At 32.3% G+C, this 26,286-nt stretch overlaps 1 protein-coding gene and 1 long non-coding RNA gene across 3 annotated transcripts; one reads left to right on the top strand and one right to left on the bottom strand.

The window, feature by feature from the left end:
- Positions 1 to 2,034: 2,034 nt before the first annotated feature.
- On the bottom strand, positions 2,035 to 3,128 carry LOC149478277 (uncharacterized). The gene is made up of 3 exons (XR_016317403.1): positions 2,941 to 3,128; positions 2,326 to 2,513; positions 2,035 to 2,118 (listed from the first exon to the last, which is right to left on the bottom strand). It is a non-coding gene; the product is annotated as an uncharacterized LOC149478277 (long non-coding RNA).
- A 3,109-nt stretch (positions 3,129 to 6,237) lies between these two features.
- Incenp (Inner centromere protein) lies at positions 6,238 to 25,917 on the top strand. Of its 2 annotated transcripts, XM_089709480.1 has the most exons (22): positions 6,238 to 6,406; positions 6,566 to 6,689; positions 7,084 to 7,271; positions 7,650 to 7,688; positions 9,293 to 9,410; positions 9,995 to 10,120; positions 10,939 to 11,049; positions 11,507 to 11,616; positions 12,111 to 12,174; positions 12,803 to 12,854; positions 13,120 to 13,453; positions 14,382 to 14,478; positions 14,818 to 14,920; positions 15,678 to 15,759; positions 16,297 to 16,419; positions 17,201 to 17,379; positions 19,011 to 19,164; positions 20,319 to 20,455; positions 20,858 to 20,952; positions 21,792 to 21,925; positions 22,995 to 23,187; positions 23,971 to 25,917. In XM_089709480.1, exons 1-21 carry the CDS (start codon positions 6,323 to 6,325, stop codon positions 23,178 to 23,180), a joined length of 2,640 nt encoding a protein of 879 aa, XP_089565606.1. In that variant the 5' UTR covers positions 6,238 to 6,322; the 3' UTR covers positions 23,181 to 23,187; positions 23,971 to 25,917. The 2 variants fall into 2 exon arrangements, with proteins under 2 accessions (XP_089565606.1, XP_089565607.1); XM_089709481.1 differs by lacking the exon at positions 7,650 to 7,688 and having other exon boundaries at positions 6,239 to 6,406.
- The last annotated feature ends 369 nt before the right edge of the window (positions 25,918 to 26,286 follow it).

Below are 26,286 nucleotides of genomic sequence, written 5' to 3'. Positions count from 1 at the left end.
AGGTTATAAGGTTGGTATTACCATGTACGATCCGCACTGGGATCGGGAATGGCCATTTATGAAAGAGAAGACGCAAGCTTGAATGTCTTGGAAAGGTATGTTTTAGATTTATTATCTATGCAGATAATTTAACTTTTTTAGTAGCAAGAATGAGGAAATATATACCACAAATCTAAACTAGGTACATCCTGAGAAAAGGTGACAAAGTAGGTGGCCGTATCCACAAACCAGAATTCATTCTTGTTTTGTTTCAACATTTATAAGCGCCCTGAATTTGTTACCTACGGGTTCTAGCAACTTATTCGATCCATAATAACAATACATATTATTTACCTATTTTTAATGTTCATATTAATTTATAAACGAGTAATACATATTAAGAAAATCCATGTACTAATAAAATATTACGCTTTACAGGTATGAAGGCGACTGTGAAATACCAAACAGACCTTTTTGTTTCGTCTATTCATAATATCATCCTTAAAGAAAAAAAAATTACAACATTAAACAAATTCTCCACTTTATCCAACTAGTGTTCACACTGACTAACAGTCCGCAACTACCCTCAAAACTTGGCAGTACTTCATCTTCATTTTCGTTGAAAATAAACGGTTTTTATTTTATTTATATGTAAACAACGCTTGTATATCACGGTATGTGAAGCTGAGTCAGCTGGCTGTAAATCTAATGGTGCAGTGCATTGCGAATGCAGCGCAGCCTACAACGTCAATGGAGCTGTTAAAACCACCCTTGTGAGAAATTTTTATGTGAATGGAAAATAAGTAGATATGTATTTATAACTTCTGAGTCATTATTTATCCTTGTGTAAAACGATTAACAATTTTTGGAATAATGGTTAAAGTAATGTCGCGGTCGGGATGAAGTAAATTAATTATCTATCACAAATAAAATAACAATGTTAAAACAGTACAAAAATACGTGGAGAAGTATGATACTTCGTATAGTAGCTGTGGTTTAATGTGTAAAATATTTCGGCTTCGAATTCAAATAACATTTATTTTATTACGACAATTATAATAAAAGTCTAGCGACAATGAATATTATGAATTCTTATTTCTAATTGTAGATAAAAGAATTCTGCTTTACTAGACTTTTTCACAAGAAATCAAATTAAGACACAGCAACAAATAGTTTTTACCGGACAATATTATTAACATTACCTAGAAATCCTGATAAATTCTAGTATTTATCTCAATTGAGCTTTCACAAAAAGCTATGGTACCCAAATAAACTAAATAAGATTCCAAATTAGACTCTTTTGCCTTTTTTTCGTATTTTTATTATAATTACTTACTTATGGATTTTCTTTATTATTTACAAAGTGCATGCTTTAACAACTCCATATAATTACCACCAAAAATTCTATTTGGCGTGGCACAGTAAGAGTATGTCGGAGATTCGGGTTGCGCCTCTTATATTATGTAAATTACGATGCTCACCGAATTCTAAGTAAATATAACTATCACTTTGATCCAAGCAATTAATTTTACGAACGTGCAATTTTGGCTTGAGTACGAAGTTAATATTTATGCGACGATAAAATTTTAATCGCAAATTGCACACATTATGTACGAGTTAATGTAATTGTAGGTTATTATTGGAATTAAGGTTACCTACACTTTAGGTCTATGACTATGATTATTGATTGCTATGCGTATTGTGAATTTGTTTTTTCGAGTGTATTATAGAAAAAAAAACAACGAGGTTCTTGGTCATTCTTCCCGGTAGATAAGCGATATTCCGAATAGGTTATAATTTAAAAAAAAAATGACTATTAATAATTTTTGTGTACCTACATTAAGTTTGAGTCTGTACCTAATGCCACAGATTAGATACAAGGTAATGCCACACTAACACAAATTATTATCGAGAGTAACTTTTAAATATAGGAACTCAAATTGAAATATTTATAGGGTACCTATGCCCTAAAAATTATCTCGCGTGAACGGCTAGACCGATTTCGATCACGTGTGGAGGAGTTTGTAAAAGTAAATTAGAAGAACTTACATGCACTGTTAGCGATACGATGCAGATGGCAGGATGACGTCTGTTGGGTCGCAGTTAATCTTCGACCTTTATAGTGTTTGTTGAAATTATCTGTAACAAAGAAACAAGCATAGGTACAATCCTATAGATTCTCAATATTAGTTAATTAAGATCGTAAATAATCAAATTTTCATCCTATTACGAGTTCTGAACAAAACTGGTGAGATAGAATTATAAAAAAGCTTAATAAGCTTAAAGCATGATAAAGAAAGTTATAGCTAATAATTAGGAAAGTTAAGACAAAAAAGCACTACTTACTATCAAATAGAATAAACCATCCCCAATATACCACACTTGTATATTCCATCACAATTTGATGTACCGTGTTGCATTATTCATAGCTCTGCATATATCTTCGTATAAATATGGACATGAAAGTAAAGATTGCGTGGTTTTGGCAACATTGGAGGGCGCTCGATAGGACGCGACGTTATGTCGCCGGCGTACTGTTATGAAGAAAAATGCTTTTGGGAAAACATTGCTATGATATTCTTATCTTAGTTCATACTAAAGCTATGATTATCATGATGATATGAATATTATGTTGTTAATTTTAATATATTATGTAATTCTAAAAAAATCTGTTTTTAGAATTTTATATTGATAAAAAGTAAGCTCAGTCGGGCCTGTGTAATCCACATGCTATCATTATAAATTACTTTAAAAAAAAATTAATGATAACAACGACAAAAAGCTATAAAATCGAAAGTGCAGTGTATAATAACCTGTGATAATAACAAAAATTTAAGTAGTATTTCCTTGTGATTATACGCAACTATTAGAAATTAAAGAGTCTGTCTTTGTTTTGTTTAAAAAATGCGTTAAAAAGTATTTACCCCTAAAAAATAAGTACATAATAAAAACAGTACGTACCAAGTAAACATTAAATTCTCCCGCTAACTGTACATCGCGGTTCCTTGAACGGATTCCCTGCTTTATAAAGCTTTTTTATTGCATTTTATTTTGGCGCGACTTCGCACGATTCGCTTACATTACTAAATTGTCTATGGTTCCAAACTTCACTGGAACAATGGCAATTGGAACTGTGTCGCAATAGATCACAAACTTTTTACTATGTCATGCAAACGTCATGCAGGGGATTTATTGTCTGTATAACAACGGGTCACCATGAAATTTGACTTTGATTTCAAAGCATTAAATTTGGTAGTTTAGGTCGTAATTAGACGGAAAAAAATATATGGCATGAAAAACTTTGCTTTTGTGCTTAGAAGACTGATTGAACGAAATTTTTAAAAATCTCGGATTTTAATTTTTGATTGAAAATAAAACTATTGAAATAAAAATGTTTATTATTTTTATTAAGTTTTACTATCAAATTAGCTTACAGAAAAGTGGGAAAATAACTTAAAAGTGCACACTTTTAATTTTTCTTTTATGTTCATAGCTACTTTCTCTCAATAAACCCCAAATATAGTCGCCCATCATGTTTTCATTGAATTGGCCTTGATAGCGTTGTTCAAAATTTATGATGTCCTGATGGAAACGTTCTCCTTGCTCTTCGGAATAGGCTCCCATATTGTTTTTAAATTTATCCAAATGAGCATGCAGCATATGTACTTTTAATGACATCCTGCAGCCCATGGCCTTAAAATTTGTAATTTGCCTTACCTTCCAAACACCTTTTACAATAACTACAAGCAACATGTGGAGCCCATGGCTTATGTTGATTCCGTACAGGACAGTCAAAATATGCTTCATAGGCTTCACAGAGAACATGAGATGTCTTTAGTTCATATTTCACGTCTCGAACTTTAATAAATTGACCACATATAAAACAAAATGCATCAGCATCGTATTTGCACTTTCGTGACGACATTTTAAGTTATTCTGGGCTTGTAAATAACACCTGATGGTTGTTTATCACTCGGGTGCCATCTAGCGGCACAGTGTAAACGTTAACACCCCACTCTCACCACGTGGTCTTTTTAAAAATATTAAAATCAATTAAAATTTATGAAAAAATTGAAAAATGAGTATTATTATTATAACTATCACAAAAGCAAACTTTATACCGAAAAAAGGTATTTTCTTTTCGTTTTTGTGCATAACTAACTGGAAAATAATAGTATAAACTTTAGGACAAAGAACGAAAATTTTTTTGTCGAGTCGTGTAATTGTTGGATATTATCAATATTAGAGATTGTATAGACAGCATAATAAAATGTTAAGGGTGTCTTCCGATATGCACTGCAACCACTGCACAGTGCTATCACTGTAGAAAAATTCGTTCCGTTATGGACTGCCAGTATACTGCCGCAGTACCCTAGGGAAATTTATGACGTCATTAATCGCCGCCATATTCTACTGTGAGCACTGGCGTTTTCGAGGTAAGGTACTCGCAGTACTTTGATCACGTGATCAGTCCACAGACCTACATTATACTCTTTGCCACAGAGCAAGTAATATGATCAGTCAAAACCACTCGAGTGCCTAACGTCTTATAAACAAAGCTACAGTATAATCAGAAAATTTTAAAGTTCTGTAATTAGTTTGGATTAATAAATAAAACAATGGAAGAATTGCAAAAATTAACTTTATTAGACTGTGTTGAAAATGTTCAATACGAGCTGAAAGTTCTTTTTTATTCTTTTTTATGAAAAAGTACTTACTTTTATTATATTTTTAAATTCAATTTACAATTAATATTAATTAAAATATTTTTAATTGGACAGTACTCCAAAACAGTTTATTTTTATGTTCTAGAAAACTTTAATACACTTATTTGAATGCTGCGTCAAAAAATGCGGCTGACAGTATACTGGATTGCGTTCCGTTTTAAATCGTAACCAGTATAACTGGCTATAAAGGAACGGCTTCACAGTATACTGAATTGACGTCACACCTTACAGTGGTCGCAGTGCATAACGGAAGACACCCTTATAGTACACAATCACTATACAATACAAAACAGTTGTATAATGATAAACGGGTGATAATTATTTTTCTTTTAAATAAGGCATTGATGGAATACAAATATATTTTTTTTATATTTTTCTGCTGTTATAACATTTTTTATTTATTTTAATACAATGATACGAAATTATTATAGGTACCTATATCAAACATTACAAACCCATTCCTTCAAAACTCCTAAAATAAGAAAGCTTACAGTAGGTATATTGCTAATAATCTAACCGTGTTTGGATCATAAACATAATATGTTTCAAGCTTAAGTCTCAAGATGTCGTATAACGGAACCATATTTCTAAATCTTTTTCATCTAATTCCGATGTTGTATATTTCAGCTTTCATAAAATCAAGATTGCTCTAGTCCTGGAAGCGCAATAATAAAACACTTGAACAATTTCCAGTGTGCATTATGGTTGAAATTCAAACAAACTTATATAACAAATTTTATTATCGACGATACTATCGATACAATTCATTGTAGAAGTGTGTAAGATTGATTACATATTTAATATTATAATATTGAGAAATGAGAACAATACATATTGAGAAATGATATAAAGGCGATTGGTTATTCAGAAAATACGTTGACTTAACTGAATTTAATATTCTTCATACAATACATAATATTTTATATGATAGGTAAATAAACGTAAATTAGATCATAAATTTTTCGATTTCAATTAATACACAGTCGTGCAATATTTGAAAAAGCGACATCTTGTAGAGTTTATGCGAAGCTTAAGCTTTGATGGTTGTTTGATGGGCACGGGCAAGGCACGGGTCAATCGGCAACCCAAAGTTACTTTGTGTACCTGAAATGCATGAAAAAGATTTTACCGAATACCTACGCGTAAAATTAAGATGTCCTTAAATCAATCAGATCAATATGCTATTTAAGAAAATAAAGTACTACATTTTTATATTAATAGAATTTTTTTTCTATTATACATTTAAATTTTAGTCATTTTAAAGCGCGGCCAAGACTACGTAATGCAATCGCTATCTGTGATCAAAACCAGGAAATAAAAAATCCTAGCCGTGTAATGTGATATATTTTCCTATAGTAAAAAGAAGGTAAAAGGTAACAATACAATTTTAGATTATTCATATTCATTAAGACCATAGACAACTAACTTTAATTTACAACTTGTCTTTACTAAACTTGCTAAACTGAACGCGTTTTTATTGGGCCGCCATGTTGCATTTTGTTTGTGTCGGAATGTTGGTATCCTGGATTCAATTTCAAACGGTTTTCGATTGTGTAGTGTTTTAGCGTTTGACAAATTTATGAAACGTTTATGAGAGTGGTGTTATTTTTCCAATTATGTCCATTTTTAATGAGTTGATATTACCGAAAATCACTGAAATACCCAAGGCTTATGTCAAGAGTTTTAACGATGATCTTAAGGTACATAAAAAGTGTTATGTGTAATATAAAATTGAGGCAGACTATATCGAAATTCCGCGTTTTTAAAATACTTTAATTTGTTTCTAGTAGTTTTAAATTCATATGTATCCGTGTTCAGTGTTGTGAAATAGTATATTTCTAAGAGTTATTACGTTCCAGGCAGCATTTGCGTCTTTTCAAAAATTCGAAGAGGAGTATCAAAATGGGAAGGCCAAAGCGCGAGAGAAATCTGTCAAAGATAAAACCATTTTGACGACCCTCAATAGCATCGACGAGGACGAAGGTATGTAATTAATTAAACTTTAAAGCTATATTGAGTTTGTTATAACTTTGTAAACATTAGCATAAGAACTAAACAAAATTGTAAAGTAGTTCGAATTGACTCAACAATGTCAGTTAACTTGAATACGAGGAAACTAATCTCGAATATTCAAACAGATATATCATTTATTTATTTGCACTAACATTAAAGTTAAGTTGGTAAATTTATAAACATTTCAATGTAGATATGGTCCTTAAGTTACAACCAATTAGTATATTTTTATTATCACAATAATATGACAATAAAATCCTTACTATAATTTTACAAGCTTACAATACTTTTAAACATTTCTTTTTATCAAAATATACAAAATACATGTTACATTACATAAACTATAGAAAATAATAACTTTTAGATGAACCAAAAACAAACAAAGCGAATTCAAAGTCCAGTTCCGATAGAAGTTCTACCGAAAGCGCTAGTAGTAAGAGAGGATCCAAAAAACGCAGTAAACATGAAGTAGATGGCATGTCGAGTCCTGAACAAGAGAAACGGCTAAAGAGAAATGCATCTGTTAAAGCTCAGACCATTATTAGTAAACAGGTAAGATGGTTTTTATTGTTATAAAAGAATGTAAAAGAATTTATAAATGCTCACTTTCTTATCTATACTAATATTATAAAGCTGAAGAGTTTGTTTGAATGCACTAATCTCAGGAATAATCTACTGATTTGAATAATTTTTGGGTGTTAGATAGCCCATTTATGGAGGAAGTCTATAGGCTATATATCATCACACTAAGAACAACATGAGCGGAGCAATGTGGGTAAAACTGCAGGGCACAGCTGTTGTAAAAAATAGGGACATAGTAAATTGTGAATAAAACATTCTTTCTAAAGTAAATTCATATTTATTATGATTCCAAATATTATTTTTCATCTCAAAATACTGTATGGTTAATTATTATAAATTTATTTCCAGAAAACATTAAATGATAGTGTGGAGATTGTGTCTGATGAGGTACTTTCCGTTTTAAAAGTGATTGTATGTGGTTGTAAATTAGTTTTAACATTTTGGTAGCACAATACTCCTTTACTGTAATTATGTGTGTCATTACTCATTATGTAGTTTTTTTTTTTAAATAATTATAATGATAGTTAATAAATATTTGGCAAGAGAGTTAATATTAATAGTTAATACCTTCTCTAATAATTAACTATAAGATATTAAAAATAATATACTATAACAATATTTTTTGGAATTTAAGTCATGCTAACAGAAAATTGTTTACAATTGCAATGATTTTACAACAGATTTATGTGTTTCAGAATCCATTATAATATATTATGTTGTTGTAGTACTTAGAATTAATGTAATTAGATATACAGTCAAAATCTGTTATAATGACATCGAAGGGACTACTCATATTGAGTCGTAAAACCGATAGTTGTAACAACCGGATTTGAATTTTCTCCCTTTCTTTCCAAACGGTTAAAATTGTCGAGTGTGATACAATATATTCTTTTGCCAGGTAGCTTTGAAATAATACGCGATTTTTCTTCGATATTGATTTGTTTTCTTTTTTGCGACATGTTACAATTTTCACAGTTAACTCAACAATGTGTTTTGGTGTGCCTTGTGAAAAGATAAGTAACAAACTGACTTAAGAGATATGACGAAGCGGGCCTTCAGGCTAGGTACTGCATGCATGTGCTTTGTTTCTAAGAATTACAAAAGACCCTAAACTTTGATTACTTTTACGATAATAGCCATTGACTATTATACCGTGCCAGATGTGGATACAGTTACCTATTCAAATTGTTTACAATACAGCTGAGCCGGTCGTTCTACAGATATAATACTCCGAAAATATTAACCAATTTAATTGTTCTAAACGATGTCGCCATAAACGGTTTTGACTGTACTAACATTTATTGTACTTATCTATCTACATAAAGTTATAAGGTTTCACATAACAAGTTGTGAATGTTTATGAAAAACAGTAGTAGTGGCGATTTGAATTAAAAGTATGTAGGTTTGTATCAAATGTAACTAATTACTCTCACACTCACAGTATTTTACGATAGCGGTTGGTTTGAGGACAAATCCTACTAATCTTATATATAAAAATGAATCGCAAAATGTGTTGGTAAGCATAACTCGAGAACGGGTGGACCGATTTCGATAATTCTTTTTTTATTATATTCCTTGAAGTACGAGGATGGTTCTTATGTAGAGAAAACGTAAATATGTACCGCGGGCGAAGCCGGGGCGGACCGCTAGTAATATTATAAATGCGAAAGTTTGTGAGGATGTGTGTGTGTGTTTGTTATTCTTTCACGCAAATACTACTGAACCAATTACAATGAAATTTAGCACACATATAGAGGGTAACTTGGATGAACACATAGGATAGGTTTTATCCCGGAAATCCCACGGGAACGGGAACTATGCGGGTTTTCCTTTGAAAACGCGGTCGAAGCCGCGGGCGGAAATCTAGTAGTATAATATAATTAAAATGAATATTTACAGACCGTTATTGTTGCTTATTGAGCAAGAGAACTTTGTATTATGTATTTATTATTATTTATTATAAATAAATAATTAATTAATTAAACTTATAGGTGAACGTGAACTTAACTCAAAAGCTGCGTCGTGAGAATTCGTTAGAGAAGACGAAAGGCCGTCGGCGCAAGGATGATGACAAAGAAAATGCGGAACCCATTATACCTGCTGTGCAGGGTATGTTTTTTTTTTTTATTAATTAATTGTTATTTTACATTTTTAAGGGTTTAAGCAAGTGAAGGGATACCTAAACAACATTTAAATATGTACATTGTACGGGTATTCTTCTACTATACTTTCGTTTTATAATAAGTTATCTACATAAACCAAAATTGTATTATTATTTAAAATAGATACATTATTTATCATGAAAATCAACGCAACGGATTTTGATGCGGTTTTTTTTTAAAAGATAGAGTGATTCAAGGGGAAGGTTTTAGTATATAATTTACTAGCTTTCCGCCCGCGGCTTCGCCCGCTTTGTCTAAAACATAATAAATTATATACTAAAACCTTCCTCTTGAATCACTCTATGTATTAAAAAAAAGCGCATCAAAACCCGTTGCGAAGTTTTAAAGATTTAAGCATACAAAGGGACATAGGGAAATAGACTATATATATAATAGAATAGAGAAAACGACGTTGTTTTATACTATGTAGTGATTAGGTTTTAAACAAAGCGGGTGAAACCGCGGGTGGTAAGTTAGTATAAATAAAACTAATATGATTTATATATTAAGATTTATTAAATAAACTTGCAGTAAAAGAAGAAAAGGTATCAATCGCACCAGAGCCCATGGAAATGGAATCGCTATTGAATGTTGAAGTGAAACAAGAATTGGATAAAGATGATATCGCTATGCCTCCGCCTTCTATGCCTGTGCCTAGTAAGTATAATGTTATAAGAAATAACTTTTCTTCTTGGAGTATTTAAATGTAATGAATGTCTCATTAATTGTCTAAAAACCACCTCATAATATGTGATATGACTCGCTTTAGATAAACAAAATAATACTGTTTTAAGGGCCGATTTTTCAATGCTGGGATAAAACTTATCCGTCCAATAAAGTATTACAGGATAATAATAAAATGTCACGTAAACTGTCAAATACGGGCAATTAGAATACGTTTTTAAAATGGTTGTTTTATACATTATTCCACGAATAAGTTTTATCCAAGCATTGAAAAATCGGCCCTAAATATGAACTTTTAGTATTAATTTTTCTTTTTCGCAAGTATTAAGTGCAAAAATACAGTTCAATTCAATTTTAAAATATAAATATAACTTGCTATTATTTGAGTTCACAAGAGTAATTAGAGAAACTTGAGAATCATTCATAATGAAAAATTACTAATCCATACTAATATTATAAATGCGAAAGTAACTCTGTCTGTCTGTCTGTTACTTAATCACGCCTTAACTACTGAACCAATTTGCATGAAATTTGGTATAGAGATATTTTGATACCCGAGAAAGGACATATAGGATATGTTTTATCCCGGAAATCCCACGGGAACGGGAACTGGGTTTTTATTTGACTGCGCGGGCAATGCCGCGGGTGGAAAGCTAGTTCTTAAATAAAAATACTTTTCAATGCAAAAATTAGAAGCTCTCTCTCATCTCTTTTTGTCTTTGTCTTTAATAATATATTAAATTATTATTTATTCACGTCTGGTTAAAAGCTAATGAATATGTCGTCCATAGAGCAACGTAAAGCAGCGCAGAAGGATAAAGTGGATGATACAAGCAATGAAGAACCAACAAGGAGACGGACCACACGCACTAAGAAACAGACAGACACACAACCAGCACCAGGTATGGTTTTATTATTTATATACAGTGTGTCCGGACATGACATACCGATATTTGAAGGGGCTATTCTCCAGGTATTTTTATCGACAATTCAACCCCTCTACAGTCCCCTACCTCACCCCCCTCATAATGGCAAACCTATCAATTCGGATAGTGAATTTATGAAAATTGTAATAACTTCGAAAGTGAGTGTCACAAAATACTAAATTTGGTTTTATTTGAACAATAACAAGTTATTCTAGGGACCACTAAACAAATTTAATTGATAAGAGTGATGAAACATACTTTAAAAAATTCGAAAACCATTTTTGCAAAAACTATGCAACGGATTTTGATGTGGTTTTTTTAATAGATAGAGTGATTCAAGAGGAAGGTTTGAATATATAATTTATTCGGTTTTAGACAAAGCGGATGCAGCCGCGGGCGGTAAGCTAGTATTAATATAAAAATATTTTTGCAGTAGCATCAACAAGATCTACGCGTGCGAGCAACAGAGCGACCAAACAAACGGAGAGTGAAGATTCAGTTGCAGTAGCAGAAGCTAGACCCAAACGAACCAGGGGGAAGAAGGTAGTGTTACTATTTAGGCTATGATTTAATTTATCAGATCCTCCTTTACTAGCCTTCCGCCCGCGTTTTTAAAGAAAAACTCGCATAGTTCCCGTTCCCGTGAGATTTCCGGGATAAATCCTATCCTATGTGTTAATCCAAGTTACCCTCTATATGTGGGTTAAATTTCATTGTAATCTTATTTGTTCAAACAAACTCACAAACTCGCATTTATAATATTAGTAGGATATTAACTGTTTAAAAAAAAGCGAATGTATATAAAGAAGTAGCTTTTTAACAGTAAAAGAATATATTTCAACATTGATTGAGTAGTTTTGAGTTGATTTTGGTACTTTTGTTAATTAGTTAAATTCCATTTCTAACTTAAATACAGCTCCTTTCACACTAGAGAAAAATCCAGCTTTTGATGATTAATTACAATGAAAGTGTATTATGTAATTGTATTTAATGTATTTTTCTCTATTCTGTTTTTCCAAATGATTTTTTTTTTCTAGGCGGCTCCAGAAACTTCAACCGATACTGATAAAGATAGTCGAAGTACGCAAGATAGTGGCATTGGTTTGTTATATTTTTTGTCGTTAAAATATGTAATTTATAAAGTTTAATTAGAAACAACTTTCCCATCTTACCAGATGATCATATAAAATTACAGTCAAAATCTGTTATAATGACATCGAAGGGACTACTCATATTGAGTCGTAAAAACCGATAGTTGTATCAACCGGATTTGAATTTTCTCCCTTTCTTTCCAAACAGTTAAAATTGTCGAGTGTGATACACTATATATTCTTTTGCCAGGTCTTTGTTTGGAAATCCTTTCTCTAGCTTTGAAATAATACGCGATTTTTCTTCGATATTGATTTGTTTTCTTTTTTGCGACATGTTACAATTTTCACAGTTAACTCAACAATATGTTTTGGTGTGCCTTGTGTAAAGATAAGTAACAAACTGACTTAAGAGATATGACGAAGCGGGCCTTCAGGCTAGGTACTGCATGCATGTGCTTGTTGATTGCAATACAAAATGATTGAACCAAATAATCTAGTTGATATTTCGTATGAAGTTGCAATGCTATTTTCTATCTGGTTTTGTAACAAGCGCAACAAGCGAAAAGATGAAATAAAAATTGTAAAGTTATTTTCTGCATTAAAATTTTTTCACTTATATCATAAACATTTCCTTACAGCATCACCCGCGGAAAAACCGCGACCTAAACGGACGAGGAAATTGCAGAAAAAGTGAGTATTGTATCATTTGATTGTCATTTATACTAAAACTGTGTTAATTTTAACATCGCTAATTAAGAATTTGAATTGAAATTATTAGATATTCAAGGTCACATAATAGGTATTGTCTCAATTCAACTAAAACAATAAATACCACGGAATAATACAGATTATAATTTCCAAAAAAAGAAACCTACAGGAAAAGTTAAGTTTAATAAATTACAATTCAACACAAAATTTTCTCAGCAGAAAAACTCAAAATTATTATATTTTCTAGCAAAAAAGACGAAGAACCACCTCAACAAGTTGAAATACCACCAACCGAAGTGGAAATTCAACAACCCGTCATAATAAAGGAGGAAAGAATATCACAACCGGAATATTCTTCACCGTTACTACAGAAAATTGTTAAAACTAACAAAGTGAACGACAAAACAGTATTAATTGAAAGTAGGAATATAACAGAGAATGGGATTCAAAATGGGGATGAAAATGGGATTGAAAGTGCTAAAGATTTGGAAAAAACGCGAATTATATCTAAAACTATGGACACATTAACGGTCGTTTTGCCGAATGGGGTGTATAATGCATCGGTCAGTCCGAAAAATAATGTGAGTATGTTTAGAGTTTAGTAAATTTATTTCAAATTTATTTATTAAACATACTTAAATACAATTACAATTACAATTTATTACAATATACAATTAATATTCATGTAAAAGTATATAAATATAAAAAGGCTACTAAAACAATTTATACAAGCCAATGTTTCCCTAACTATAATATGTTTCTAGGGCAGGCGGAAATTCGTACAATGACACGAAGTATTATGTTATCATCAAATAAAACGATACCTATCGCTCTTCATACACTAATTTATCGTTTACATGTCGTTTACGCAGCGTACGGGTTCTCGTGGTACAAGGTGGGGTGAACGACGCGGTCGTTCAGAGGTAACAAACTTGTTATTACATGTCTGTATAAGGTGCAGATTAGGAAGCACAGCGACACGCATTCACGTATTGTTGGACACCCCTGTTAGGTCATTGTACGAATTTCCGCCTGCCCTAGGAACACACTATAGGTTACTGGGCAACCTGTAAATTGAGCAATAATTTGATGTTGAAAGACGCAGGTTCGAATCCCGCTTCGTGATGAACCCACATTTTTTGCCATGCCGGGGCAAACAAAATATTTTTATTTTGTACATTTTTGGAGTGACACTTCTTTATCGAGGTTGGAAAAAAATTTGGTGTAACATTTTTTCGTTACTCGTGACATTTTACCGTTACGCGCCATCTTTTTCTTATCCCTACCACGCGTGATTCGACGTATTTCTGTAAAGTTGCGTATAGTAAATTATTTTTGAAAAATAAGGTCATAAAGAAGTTTCACTTCTTACGTGTGTACACTAGTACACGCACACATTTTTTTATTTCTCAATACAATAAACAATTAGACTCTTACAATTATTGTCCTCTAAAAATCTAACTGTTGTGATAATTTATTTTATGTATAAATAAATATTTATATTTACAGAGAAATATGAATGAAACAGTAGTTCTAGAAACATGCAATCAAACAGTGGTTCTGGATAAACCAAAAGTGATGGATTCTACTGTAGTCATTGACAAAGGTAATATGTTTTTATAAATAGTATTTTTGTTTCAATGTCACAAATAACAGTAAGAATTCATGGTTTTAATTTTTTTTTATGTTTTTTAATATTATGTTTATCTATACTATCTATACTAATATTATAAAGAGGAAAGGTTTGTATGTATGTATGTATGTATGGTTTTCACGCATAAACTACTGGACCGATTTTGATGAAATTTGGCACAGATAATCTTTAGATCCTGAGAAAGAACATAGGCTACCTTTTATTGCGAAATATGTACCACGGGCGAAGCCGAAGCGGACCGCTAGTTATTTATTATTTATTTTAATTTTATGTTTTATTTTAATATTACAGGGTCAAAAACGAATTTAACAGATGACAATTCACTATTGACGGACGATGAATCCGTTGAAATGAAAACGCCGTCCAAACAAGCGCCTAAAGTGCAAGAACCTACGTATGTATAATATTTATAATCATACGTATTTTATTCGTAAACATTTTTATAATTTACAAACTTGACGGATTTAAAATGCGATTTATTCATTATATTATCTTCATTTAGATTCGATTTTTCAATGCTTGGTTAAAACTTATCCGTCCACTAAAGTATTACACGATAATATTAAAATGTCGCATAAACTGTCAAATACGGGCAATTAGAATTCGTTTTTAAAATGGTAGTTTTATACTTTATTCGACGAATCAATTTTAACCAAGGATTGAAAAATCAGCCCTTAAAGTAAAAAAAATTAAACAACGTTGATGATAACTTGACAAAAGTGAAACAAGAAATTTGATAGTGATTTTAATAGCATTTTATTTCACCATAACTTTAGAGAAGTCCATAAAACATTAAAAAAAAAAACAAGGAAACACAATATTATCGCTGTTCCTTAAATCATTCCGTCCTTTGAAAGAATTGTAATAGTTATTCACATTTTTAAAGAAGAGAAAATCCATACTAATATTATAAATGCGAAAGTAACTCTGTCTGTTACTCAATCACGCCTAAACTACTGAACCAATTTTCATGAAATTTGGTATGGAGATATTTTGATACCCGAGAAAGGACATAGGCTACTTTTTATCCCGGGAAAATGACGCAATCCCGGAATTCCCACGGGAACGGGAACTATGCGGGTTTTTCTTTGACTGCGCGGGCGAAGCCGCGGGCGGAAACCTAGTAATTAATAAATATGATTATATTTTAGTTCAGCAGTGAAAGAGAAAGTACAAAAATTCGAAGAGATGGCGTCCAGAGTGACGAGGACAAAAACGCGAGCCATGAAAAAGGTATATATTTATATTTAATTAAATTTTACTTAGTTGAAGTAATGCAGTATAATTTTATTTCCTGATTATAAATATTTGTAATAAGTAATTAGTAATTAATAAATTAGTAATAAGTAATTATAAAAAAAATGATTATAGTATGTTATTCTTTCGTAAATTAAATCTGAAAAAACTACATGAATATCTTTGTAATGTAATGCAATTTAGTTAATAACTATAACTTTTTTGATTAGAATTTATACTACGATTAGAAGCTATAATTTGATACAACTCAAAAACGCATGTTGTATTTGCCTGTAATTGGATCTACATCTTTCTATGCATGCTAATTGTGCTAATTATGTCATTATATAAGATGTACATCTGTTGGCAAATCAAATAAATGAATAAATAAAAATAATCTATGGAACAATACTTGATGAAGCGTGATTTTAAATCAATGTGTAAAATCACATCTATTTGCGTTCAGCGGTTTAAACACTAAAGATAGACAAACATACAAAATAAATAAATCAAATAATTATTTTTTTCTTACAGCAGGAAGTACAACAAGAGCCAGACACACAAACGCCCCCGGATAAAGTGTCCAAAGTTATTTTATCAGCCGATAACTTGAATAAAATGAACAATATGATATTCAACGGGAAATCCACTATACCGGTATATGTTAGTTATTCTTTGGGCCGATTTTTCAATGCTTGGATAAAACTTATCCGTCCAATAAAGTATTACACGATAATATTAAAATGTCACGTAAACTGTCAAATACAGGCAATTAGAATACGTTTTTAAAATGGTACTTTTATACACTATTCGACGAATAAGTTTTATCCAAGCATTGAAAAATCGGCCCTTACTAACCTTACTAATCCTGGCTTTGTGGGTGAAAGGGGTAAAAATGTGAAAAGGCAGTTTTTTGGTGTTGTGTGACTAATGTACTTACTAAAATTTGTTTTGAGTAAAATACTAAATATTACTGTAGTAAATTATGTAATGTAAAGGCGTAATGTGTGCAAGTTTGATAGTAATTGTTCTATGATGTGCCAAATTTTTATTTCACCATTGGTGTTGCATAAAAATTCCACAAATATCTATTATATATATCAAACTAGACTTTTGGAAGCACTATAGAATTTTCATCCTATTTTTTGAAGTGAAACTTTTTTATCGATTGAAAAAAATATTTTGTGTAACATTTTTCCGTTACGCGCCATCTTTTTTTTTATCCCTACCACGCGTGATTCGACGTATTCTGTAAAGTTGGATATATGTAGTAAATTATTTTTTGAAAAATAAGGTCATAAAGAAGTTTCACTTCTTACGTGTGTACACTAGTACACGCAAACATTTTTTATCCAAGTGTTAGTTTTTGACATGCCTTGCCTTTCTTCACAATAAGTAATTATGCATATATTAAAAAAATTAATATTTAATTTCACAGGTATCGATTTCAGCGTCAAAACCGCGTGTAAACACGGTATCAAGTGTAAATAAAGCACATTCTTCGACATCGAAACTGAGCGGTATTAACAAAGCGCGGGAAATTGAGGAATACAAGATGGAGGACGCGAGACGGAAAAAGGAGGCCATGTTGGAGGCGAAACGGGAGATGCAAAAGAAGTTAGTGTATTTTATATGTTAACTATGAAATATATATTATTGTTACATAGATAAGGTATCCAATTAAAATTTGTAAATTTTAATTGGATACCTTATAAATCAACTGCATGATAGTACATAATTTATAGAATAAATCACAAACATTTGTAACCAGTTTTGTAGACCAATAATAAAAAAAATAAAAAAACTAGCTGTGCTCCGCGGTTTCACCCGCATTGCTCCGCTCTTGTTGATCTTAGCGTGATGATATATAGCCTATAGCCTTCCTTGATAAATGGGCTATCTAACACCGAAAGAATTTTTCAAATCGGACCAGTAGTTGCTGAGATTAGCGCGTTCAAACAAACTCTTCAGCTTTATAATATTAGTATAGATAGTATTGTTGAATGATTTGTCTAGGCAGGTAGTTAAATGCTTTAGCTTATTTTACATGTGTCTGGCTAAGAAGTTTTGCACGCCTCATAAGCGAAGCGTTGAGGTGGGTACTACTGTCACTTCGCGCAAAACATCTGATTTTTCAAACTTTAAATGTCTTTATGTATCATACATTGCACTTGTAAGATAATACATACACACACATATTAAGAAAAAACACTATTTTTAACGTTCATGATATTTTTGATGTCATTTTTGTTATTTAAACTAGTTAAAAAACAGTTTAAAAAAGTTCTGTCTTGGACGTCCGTGTGTCTGTATGTGCGGATCCTTTTTCTTGTTAACACGATAGCGACCGAAATACTTTACTAATCGAGTCTTTTTTTTTCTCTTACGCTTGAGTATGCTCAGGAATACAACCCTTTCATTTTTCAGGGTCTGATTCGATGTGGTTTAATTGTTATTAAATAAACAAAAATTTTTATTTAATTTATTTAATAAATATTTATTAAAAAAAAATTATGAGGCGTGCACTTTTGGATTTTCCAAATTATTACATAATATCTTCGCTGTTTAAGTATATTTAATTTCGAATGTAACTATAAAAATGAATTTTTAATGTATTTGTAAGCTTTGAATGACTTGTCTAGGCGGCTAGTTAAATGTGTTTGTTTTTATCATTTGTCTGGCTGTTAGGTAGCGTAGTATAATAAAAAGCCTAGAGGCGAAATATTTTTGTTGACTAAGACTATTTAGCTGCGACAAAGAAATAAATATTTACCTTTAGTTTTGTATGAGTATTGTTTGTGTTATAAAAAGCAAGTCAATGTGATTTTAAGCTACCATTTGGTGTTAATATTGACATAATAAATTTTGAAATTTATCTTAACCAGTAATAGCAGTTAAACACTGAGTATAGGTCGCGTCATGTAAAAAGAACGCTGACGGTTAAGCTGCGCATTGGCGATTTATTGGTCTATTTGGTGTTATGAGTAGGTATAAGAATAACAAATATGTAGTTGCGAAGCCACGACTCGAGAGCCTACTTCAAAACTAAAATAAGCAGAAAATAACTTTCGTGCTAAACTCGATACATGCCAAAACACACCCCATCACTTTCATCCAGCGTTCTTTTTACATGATTCGCGTTATAGAATTTGGTATTTTGTATTGTTTATTGCGTCATGACGAAAATGAAAAGTAGAAACTTAACTTCCCGATAAATCCCTATTCATATAACATTTTTACCCTTCCAGAAAGAGAGAAGAGAAGATGGCCGCCGCGGCAGCAGCGAGAGAAGCGGCAGAAAGAGATAGAAGACTGGCACTGGCCGCTGCTGCGAAAGAGAAACAAGAGAAACAGTTGCACGTAGATATGGGCAAGTTGGAGAAGCTGAAAGAGGTAGAAAAGGTAAGAGATTATAATATATATAAAAATGAATCGCAAAATGTGTTGGTAAGCGCATAACTCGAGAACGGCTGAACCGATTTCGATAATTCTTTTTTTATTTTATATTCCTTGAAGTACGAGTATGGTTCTTATGTAGAGAAAACGTAAACATGTACCACGGGCGAAGCCGGGGCGGACCGCTAGTACATATATAAAACTCTTAAGTGGCTGACTGATTGACAAAGTGATCTATTAACGCACAGCCCAAACCACTGAACAAATCGGCCTGAAATTTGGCATGCAGGTCTACCTGTTTGGACGAAGGCATCCGCCAAGAAAGAATTTTAACAATTCTACCCCCAAGGTGGTTAAAATATAAAACTATACCCAATTTATATTAATACTTCTTAATGCGAGCGAAGCCGCGGGCAAAAGCTAGTGATATTAGAAGTAAAAAAGTGTAAATAGGTTACCAACACAACATTCGCACCTACCTATTTACAGCCATGGCACCTGGAAATAAAGCCATAAATCTTAAAAATGTGTTTTAATACCAACAATATTTCACAATCAACGAGCTTCGATTTAAAATAAAATAAGAGCTCATTTGAGAGATTCATGTGAGTATTGGCGATGCAAAGATTCTCACTAGCGCCTCTAGTGTCAAAATTGTGAATCTGTCTAAGAACGACACTTTGTCAGTTTTCGTAACGGTTAACGTCAGGGAAAAACATAAATATTAAATACAAATAAGATTTATGTGGCATTTTGTTGTTTAAAACAATAATTATGTTGTCAATAGTCGATGTAATTAATGCGTCTGCAGGATACACAAAACCAATGCGTTTTGGTGAAGAATTATTACGAAGTGGAATTGTGATTTCGGTTGGAAAAAAAGAGTATTATTATTATTTATTCCCGTATCTCCGTAAGTACTACATTGAGGAACGCAACAATATTTCGTATTTCTGCTTTTATTAGCAACAGGTTTCATAATCGTGATCCATCTGAATAATCTAAACATAACCTCAAAAAATAAATGCAAATAAACAAACAAAGTGTCAAAGTGTCGTTCTTAGACAGCTTCTAAATTTCGCCACTAGAGGCGTGCGGATAATCTTTGCATCGCCAATAGTATATATTACGGTTGAATCTCAAATGTGCCATTTTTGCAGAAAAAACAAGAGCTCGCGCGCAAAGTGCAAGAAACGGAGGAGCGGCGGAAGGCGGAGGAGTTGGTGAGACAGAAGAGATTGGAGGAGGAGCAGAGGGCGAGGGAGCAGAGGAAGAGGCAGCAGGAGGAGGCTGACAAGTGAGTTTATATATATTTAAAATGTTTCTTTTATATAATTTTAAGGGCCGATTTTTCAATGCTTGGATAAAACTTATTCGTCGAATAATGTATAAAACTACCATTTTAAAAACGTATTCTAATTGCCCGTATTTGACAGTTTACGTGACATTTTAATATTATCGTGTAATACTTTATTGGACGGATAAGTCTTATCCAAGCATTGAAAAATCGGCCCTTGTTATTTGGCAACTGTTTTTATGTCTAACTTGACCGGATTATTTACCATGTGGCAAAGTTGTTATAAAATGAACCTTGTATAATTGGAAATGATTAAATATTTTGTAGAACACCTTGTATTCAAGTAAAAGTTTTATTTATAAAAGTTAATATATTAAGATCCGTCGTATTTTTTAATCGCAGAATGAAAAAGGAGTACGCGTTAATGGAGCGGGAAATTGAAAGGAAACAGAGGGAGTTCATTGAGAAACAGAAGTTAAAACAGAGAATGGAAGAAGGTAAGGAGTTATTTAGAAAGGATTTTTTGAATAATTTAACTTAACATATTCGTTTATTAGTAGGATAATTCGACTAAGGGCCGATTTTTCAATGCTTGGATAAAACTTATTCGTCGAATAATGTATAAAACTACCATTTTAAAAACGTATTCTTATTGTCCGTATTTGACAGTTTACGTGACATTTTAATACATATTATCGTGTAACACTTTATTGGACGGATAAGTTTTATCCAAGCATTGAAAAATCGGCCCTAAATATTTAATACTAAATGCCTGAATATGAAAATGTGTTCACTAAGTTGAAAGTTGAAACTAAATATAAGCTATTTAACGAATAATATGAAACTCAAGGTAAACCCTATTCATTTCTATCCCTAAATGCGAAAGTAACTCTGTCTGTCTGTCTGTTACTCGATCACGCCTAAACTACTGAACCAATTTTCATGATATTTGGTATGGAGATATTTTGATACCCGAGAAAGGACATAGACTACTTTTTATCCCGGGAAAATGACGCAATCCCGGAAATCCCACGGGAACGGGAACTATGCGGGATTTTCTTTGACTGCGTGGGCGAAGCCGCGGGCGGAAACCTAGTGTATAATAATTACATAAAAAAGACGGGTTGCACTGGGGGAGTGCCGGCAGAAGTGAAAACTTGATTATTAACGTTGAGCATGTTTGATATCCATCCGTCTTACGCTTTTTCGATCAGGTCACATGTCCTGACGCGAGTTTAAGATTTTATACCCATTACAGAAAAAGTGCTCAACGCCGCTAAAGAAGTTTTCACTTCAAAAATAAAGTTTTAAGTAAGATTTTGTCAACAATTTTCAGTAAGTGCAATGAAAACGCCGCGCAAGTATCCGCCAATAGAACCAGTATATATGGAAGACGGGTTCCAATACCTCAACTCTGATGAAGAAGCCGATCCCGTGGAACGACCAATGCCCACGTGGTCTTCTAGTAAGGTTAGTGTAAAAAATGTTTTTGTACCTAAAATCCTACCTAAAAATCCTAATATTATAAATGCGAAAGTTTGTGATTGTGGATGGATGTTTGTTACTCTTTCCCGCAAATACTACTGAACCGATTACAATGAAATGTTGTATGTAGGTATAAGAAGTAGAATACTTGTTATCTTGGAAATCGAACAGGAACGGGACCTATGTGGGTTTTTTCTTTAAAATCGCGGGAGATCTTGTAATATTATAAAACTGAAGAGTTTGTTTGTTTGAATGCGCTAATCTCAAGAACCACGCGTCCGATTTTAAAACTTACTGTTTGAATGTTCATTTATCGAGGTTCATTTATCATCACGCTGAGACCAATAAAGAGCAGACAATTCTTGCTTGAAAAGTAAAAGAAATATCGAAAAAACTTACGAGATTGGGTAACCGCGCTTTTCGCCGTGCCGTAGCGATGCCTTACCGCTCAGCTACACAATATATTATACTATATCAACATTTTATATTCCTACCCATTCTTTAAACATAATAAGCATTTCATGTTCAACCAAACATATTTTAAGCTATTGCATAGCTTCTATCGCGGGCCTTGAGCGCGGGGATCGAATCGAGAAATTCCGTAACGAAAAAACCTCACGCTCCCCACTCCGACGGACACGGAGGTGTGGTTTGAAGGCATAGCATGCAATAGCTTTACCGCGGCAGTCCCCGAGTGACACACGTCTTTTTTCTGTATTCATTCCATTATACTATCGTATAACAAAATAATAATAATACTTCCATCTTGACTGGCCGGTTGGCTTGGTTGGTAGTGGCCCTGCCTTCCAAGCCAGAGGTCGTGGGTTCGATCCCCACCCGGGGCAAATATTTGTGTGATGAACATAGATGTTTGCTCTGTGTCTGGATGTTAATTATCTATATAAGTATTTATTTAAAATTATATATGTATGTTTATCAGCCATCTGGTTTCCATAACACAAGCGAAAGCTTAGTATGGGATCAGATCGTGCCGTGTGTGAAAATTGTCCCGAAATATTTATTTAAATATTTATTTATTTATCTTTATTTACAGGCCCGCTACCGTCACCTCTCTTACCAAAACCGCATACCAGTATGTCACATTGACAAACTATTCTCCGTCCGGGAACACACCCCGGATTTACGGGAAATATTCCCAAATATAGACAGATCTAGACTGAAACGAACTTCGTCCGCTGTTTGGAGATCGCCCGCTAGACTTGCGGCCCTACACGAGTGAGAGTGATGTGAGTGTTCAAGCAGTTATAAGTAGTGTAAGTAGTTAGTGTCAAAGTGTATAAGTAACCAGATTTTAGAGAAATATTGCACAATATATGTATACAGAGCCACTAACCACAGTATAGAGTTCTAACAGTAAAGTAACTGAGATTTAATAATGACAGTGTGTATCGTTGAACCAATGATATTGTTACTGTGTACATAGTAATTGAGATAAAATAAATACTTAATAATCATTGAAGCAATGATATTGTTACTTTATTAATCTCGAGGTGCATGTTTGTGTAAGTGAGCGGTTTCCAACGTTTTGTAGAAAGTTTCCGTACTGTTTATATTCTGTTGACTGTGGCACTACTAAATTTTTATAGAGTTAACAAATCCTATTTACTTTTTAAACAATAAGTGAAACATCTTTAGGCGCGTGAGAGTAAAATTTCAAAGTCGCGTCATGGCAATTCCGTCACGTCATCGAGTAAGGCGACGATTTTGGCATCTTTGAATCTTGCCAAAGAAGTTTCACTTCTGACACGTGCTGGGCACGCTCTTTTTACACGCTTTATATTAGCTTCACCTGTATGTTTGTAACCGACTTCTTTGGGCGCGATTTTGACCCACTAACGGCCAGATTTCGTTCAAACTTTGTAGATTTATTGAGAACCGATGACAATACACTAATTTGATCACAAAATTTTCTATTTTTTAGTTCGGTTTTCTATAAAAAGCGCGTTTTTTATTTTTTTTTTAACTATTATTTTTTACACGAATTTTATTCATTTTTTTTTTAATTTCAGGTTTATCCACGCTGGTATATGTCGCTGGCGGCGTTTGTAAATATAGTTCATAATGTTATATGTAATCTATTATATGAAGTACTACTGCCTATTCACTATATATTATTATATGTAACTTTAAATTATGTGTTAATTTAAAGATACTACTAAGGAACTTAGAACTTGTCTTGTTCGCGAAGGAATGAGAAAATGGTTTGGCTTTGTAAAATAGATGGTTGAAACGCAAAACCAAAGATATCTTCAAAATAAAACTTCTAAACTCATATAAACATCTCATATTGTTTACGTTATTTTAGCTTGTTTGCATGTGTCTTTTTTAAACTAGAATTTTTCCAATTTTAACTTGTATAATTAAGCTATTGCATAGCTTCTATCGCAGGCCTTGAGCGCGGGGACCGAATCGAGATATTTCGTAACGAAAAAACCTCACGCTCCCCACGGGGACGGGCGCGGAGGTGTGGCTTGAAGGCATAGCATGCAATAGCTTTACCGCGGCAGTCCCCGAGTGACACACGTCTTTTTTTTCCATACCTATCATTTTTTTCCATTTTGTAGATATTTCAAATTGTTTCAGCCATATATTCCATGATTCATGAAAATGTACCATCGATTTCTTAGTATTCCTGTTTAAGTAGCGATGCAATTGACATGGAAATCTCATACTTTTTGTTTCATAATTTCAAAGATACACTTTTGAAGTGAAACTTCCTTATCGGGGTTGGAAAAAATTTAGTGTAACATTTTTTCGTTACGCGTGCCATTTTTCCGTTACGCGCCATCTTTTTATTATCCGTACCACGCGTGATTCGACGTATTTCTGTAAAGTTGCATATAGTAAATTATTTTTTTGAAAAATAAGGTCATTAAGAAGTTTCACTTCTTACGTGTGCACACTAGTACACGCACACATTTTTTTTTATCAGTTGAATTACAAGCGAAAAATAATGTTTTACTAAATACACATTTGACCATCTATTTTACTTTGACTAAAATACTTACAATTATAATATAATTAGCAAAATAATTGTTCTATTGATATAGATGCAAAGGAAATGTTATTGCTTATAATGTCCAAAGGACATGATTTTTTATCAAAATTAGATTTTAAAGGTGTGTGCTTTTTTTTCTTCAAGAAAGCACGAGAAATCTCTTCTCTTAATTTTATAAATAAAAGCAAGCATTGTAAAATTTTGTTCCGTTGTCAAAATTAAAAATTGGTTTTTAAGCCAAAACAAAAAAAAAGTTAACATACTAAAAATGTTAACTTACTACTAGTTAAAAAAACATAAATACACGTCCTTTAAGGAAAGCATTTAAAAATGATTTTTTTTTTACAATGTGACAAACAAAGAAAAAATAATAGATGCAAAAAAGGTTCTTGGGTTATAACATGACCGACGTATTTTAAATTGTGTGGTATAAATAAAATCATATAGTTTTATTATCATTATATTAATGTAATAAAAAGAATATGCTATGTTGCAATCATAATATAGTTGATATCTATAAAACTCTGACATTTAGCAAACTTAGTTTTTATAATATGTATTTTTTAAACATACGATTTTAATAGACTAAGGTTTTGATGTATTTAACAGCACTAAGGGCTATAGCAAGGCAGTAATTACGAATATTATCAATGATATTATAAGTAAAAAGGTATAGATACGTCGAATTGTGGCTAATTGGCCATATTTTACGTCAGTTGTCTCTTTCGCTCACGATAGTTGAATCATGCCATCTCACTTTGTCTAATCGTGTGTGCGTTAGTGTGCCGTTTCTGAAGATCGAATGTTGTGTTAGTAATTATCTATACCTTTACTTATAATATAATTGAATTTTATATATTATTTCGTTATAAATCCAAATATTTGTTGTGTGACGTGATCACTTGTTTTAGAATAATTTTTAAATTAAGACTGCTATTGATTCGATAATTATGTTAGAATAAATAATTATGATGAATTTTGTGTTTTATTTCTTTGTACCATTTACACCCTTTAATATTTTATAAATATTCCCTATGATAGAACACCCTACAGCAATATCTATGCTAGTTTTCTTGGAATACTTTTCTTGGGTACCTTGAAAAACATACAAAAATGCTACCCGGGTGGAACAGCTACAATAAAATAAAGCATGTAAGTACAAAATGCGAAAAAATGATATTGATTGACCTTACAATCAGAAAGATACGATTTATATCAAACAACCGAGCAGATATTTCAATTCAAATTGAAATATTACAGTCTAATTGGTATTTTACTTAGAGTATAATATGTATTTTAACACAGAAATATGAAAAGTGCACAAACT

The sequence above is a fragment of the Colias philodice genome, chromosome 22 (genome assembly GCF_061535455.1).
Source record: "Colias philodice isolate Cphi_HAF_F1 chromosome 22, ilColPhil1 Martin Lab GWU primary, whole genome shotgun sequence".
NCBI classification, from domain to species: Eukaryota; Metazoa; Arthropoda; class Insecta; order Lepidoptera; family Pieridae; genus Colias; species Colias philodice.
Note: the sequence above shows the minus strand (reverse complement) of the source record. Positions and strands in the feature narration are given on the sequence as shown.

Coding starts and splice junctions, on each gene's coding strand:
- Incenp (XM_089709480.1), top strand. CDS start 6,323: ATGTCCATTTTTAATGAGTTGATATTACCGAAAATCACTGAAATACCC. Junction 10,121..10,938: donor GCCTTCTATGCCTGTGCCTA/GTAAGTATAATG, acceptor TGTCGTCCATAG/AGCAACGTAAAGCAGCGCAG. Junction 21,926..22,994: donor CCACGTGGTCTTCTAGTAAG/GTTAGTGTAAAA, acceptor CTTTATTTACAG/GCCCGCTACCGTCACCTCTC.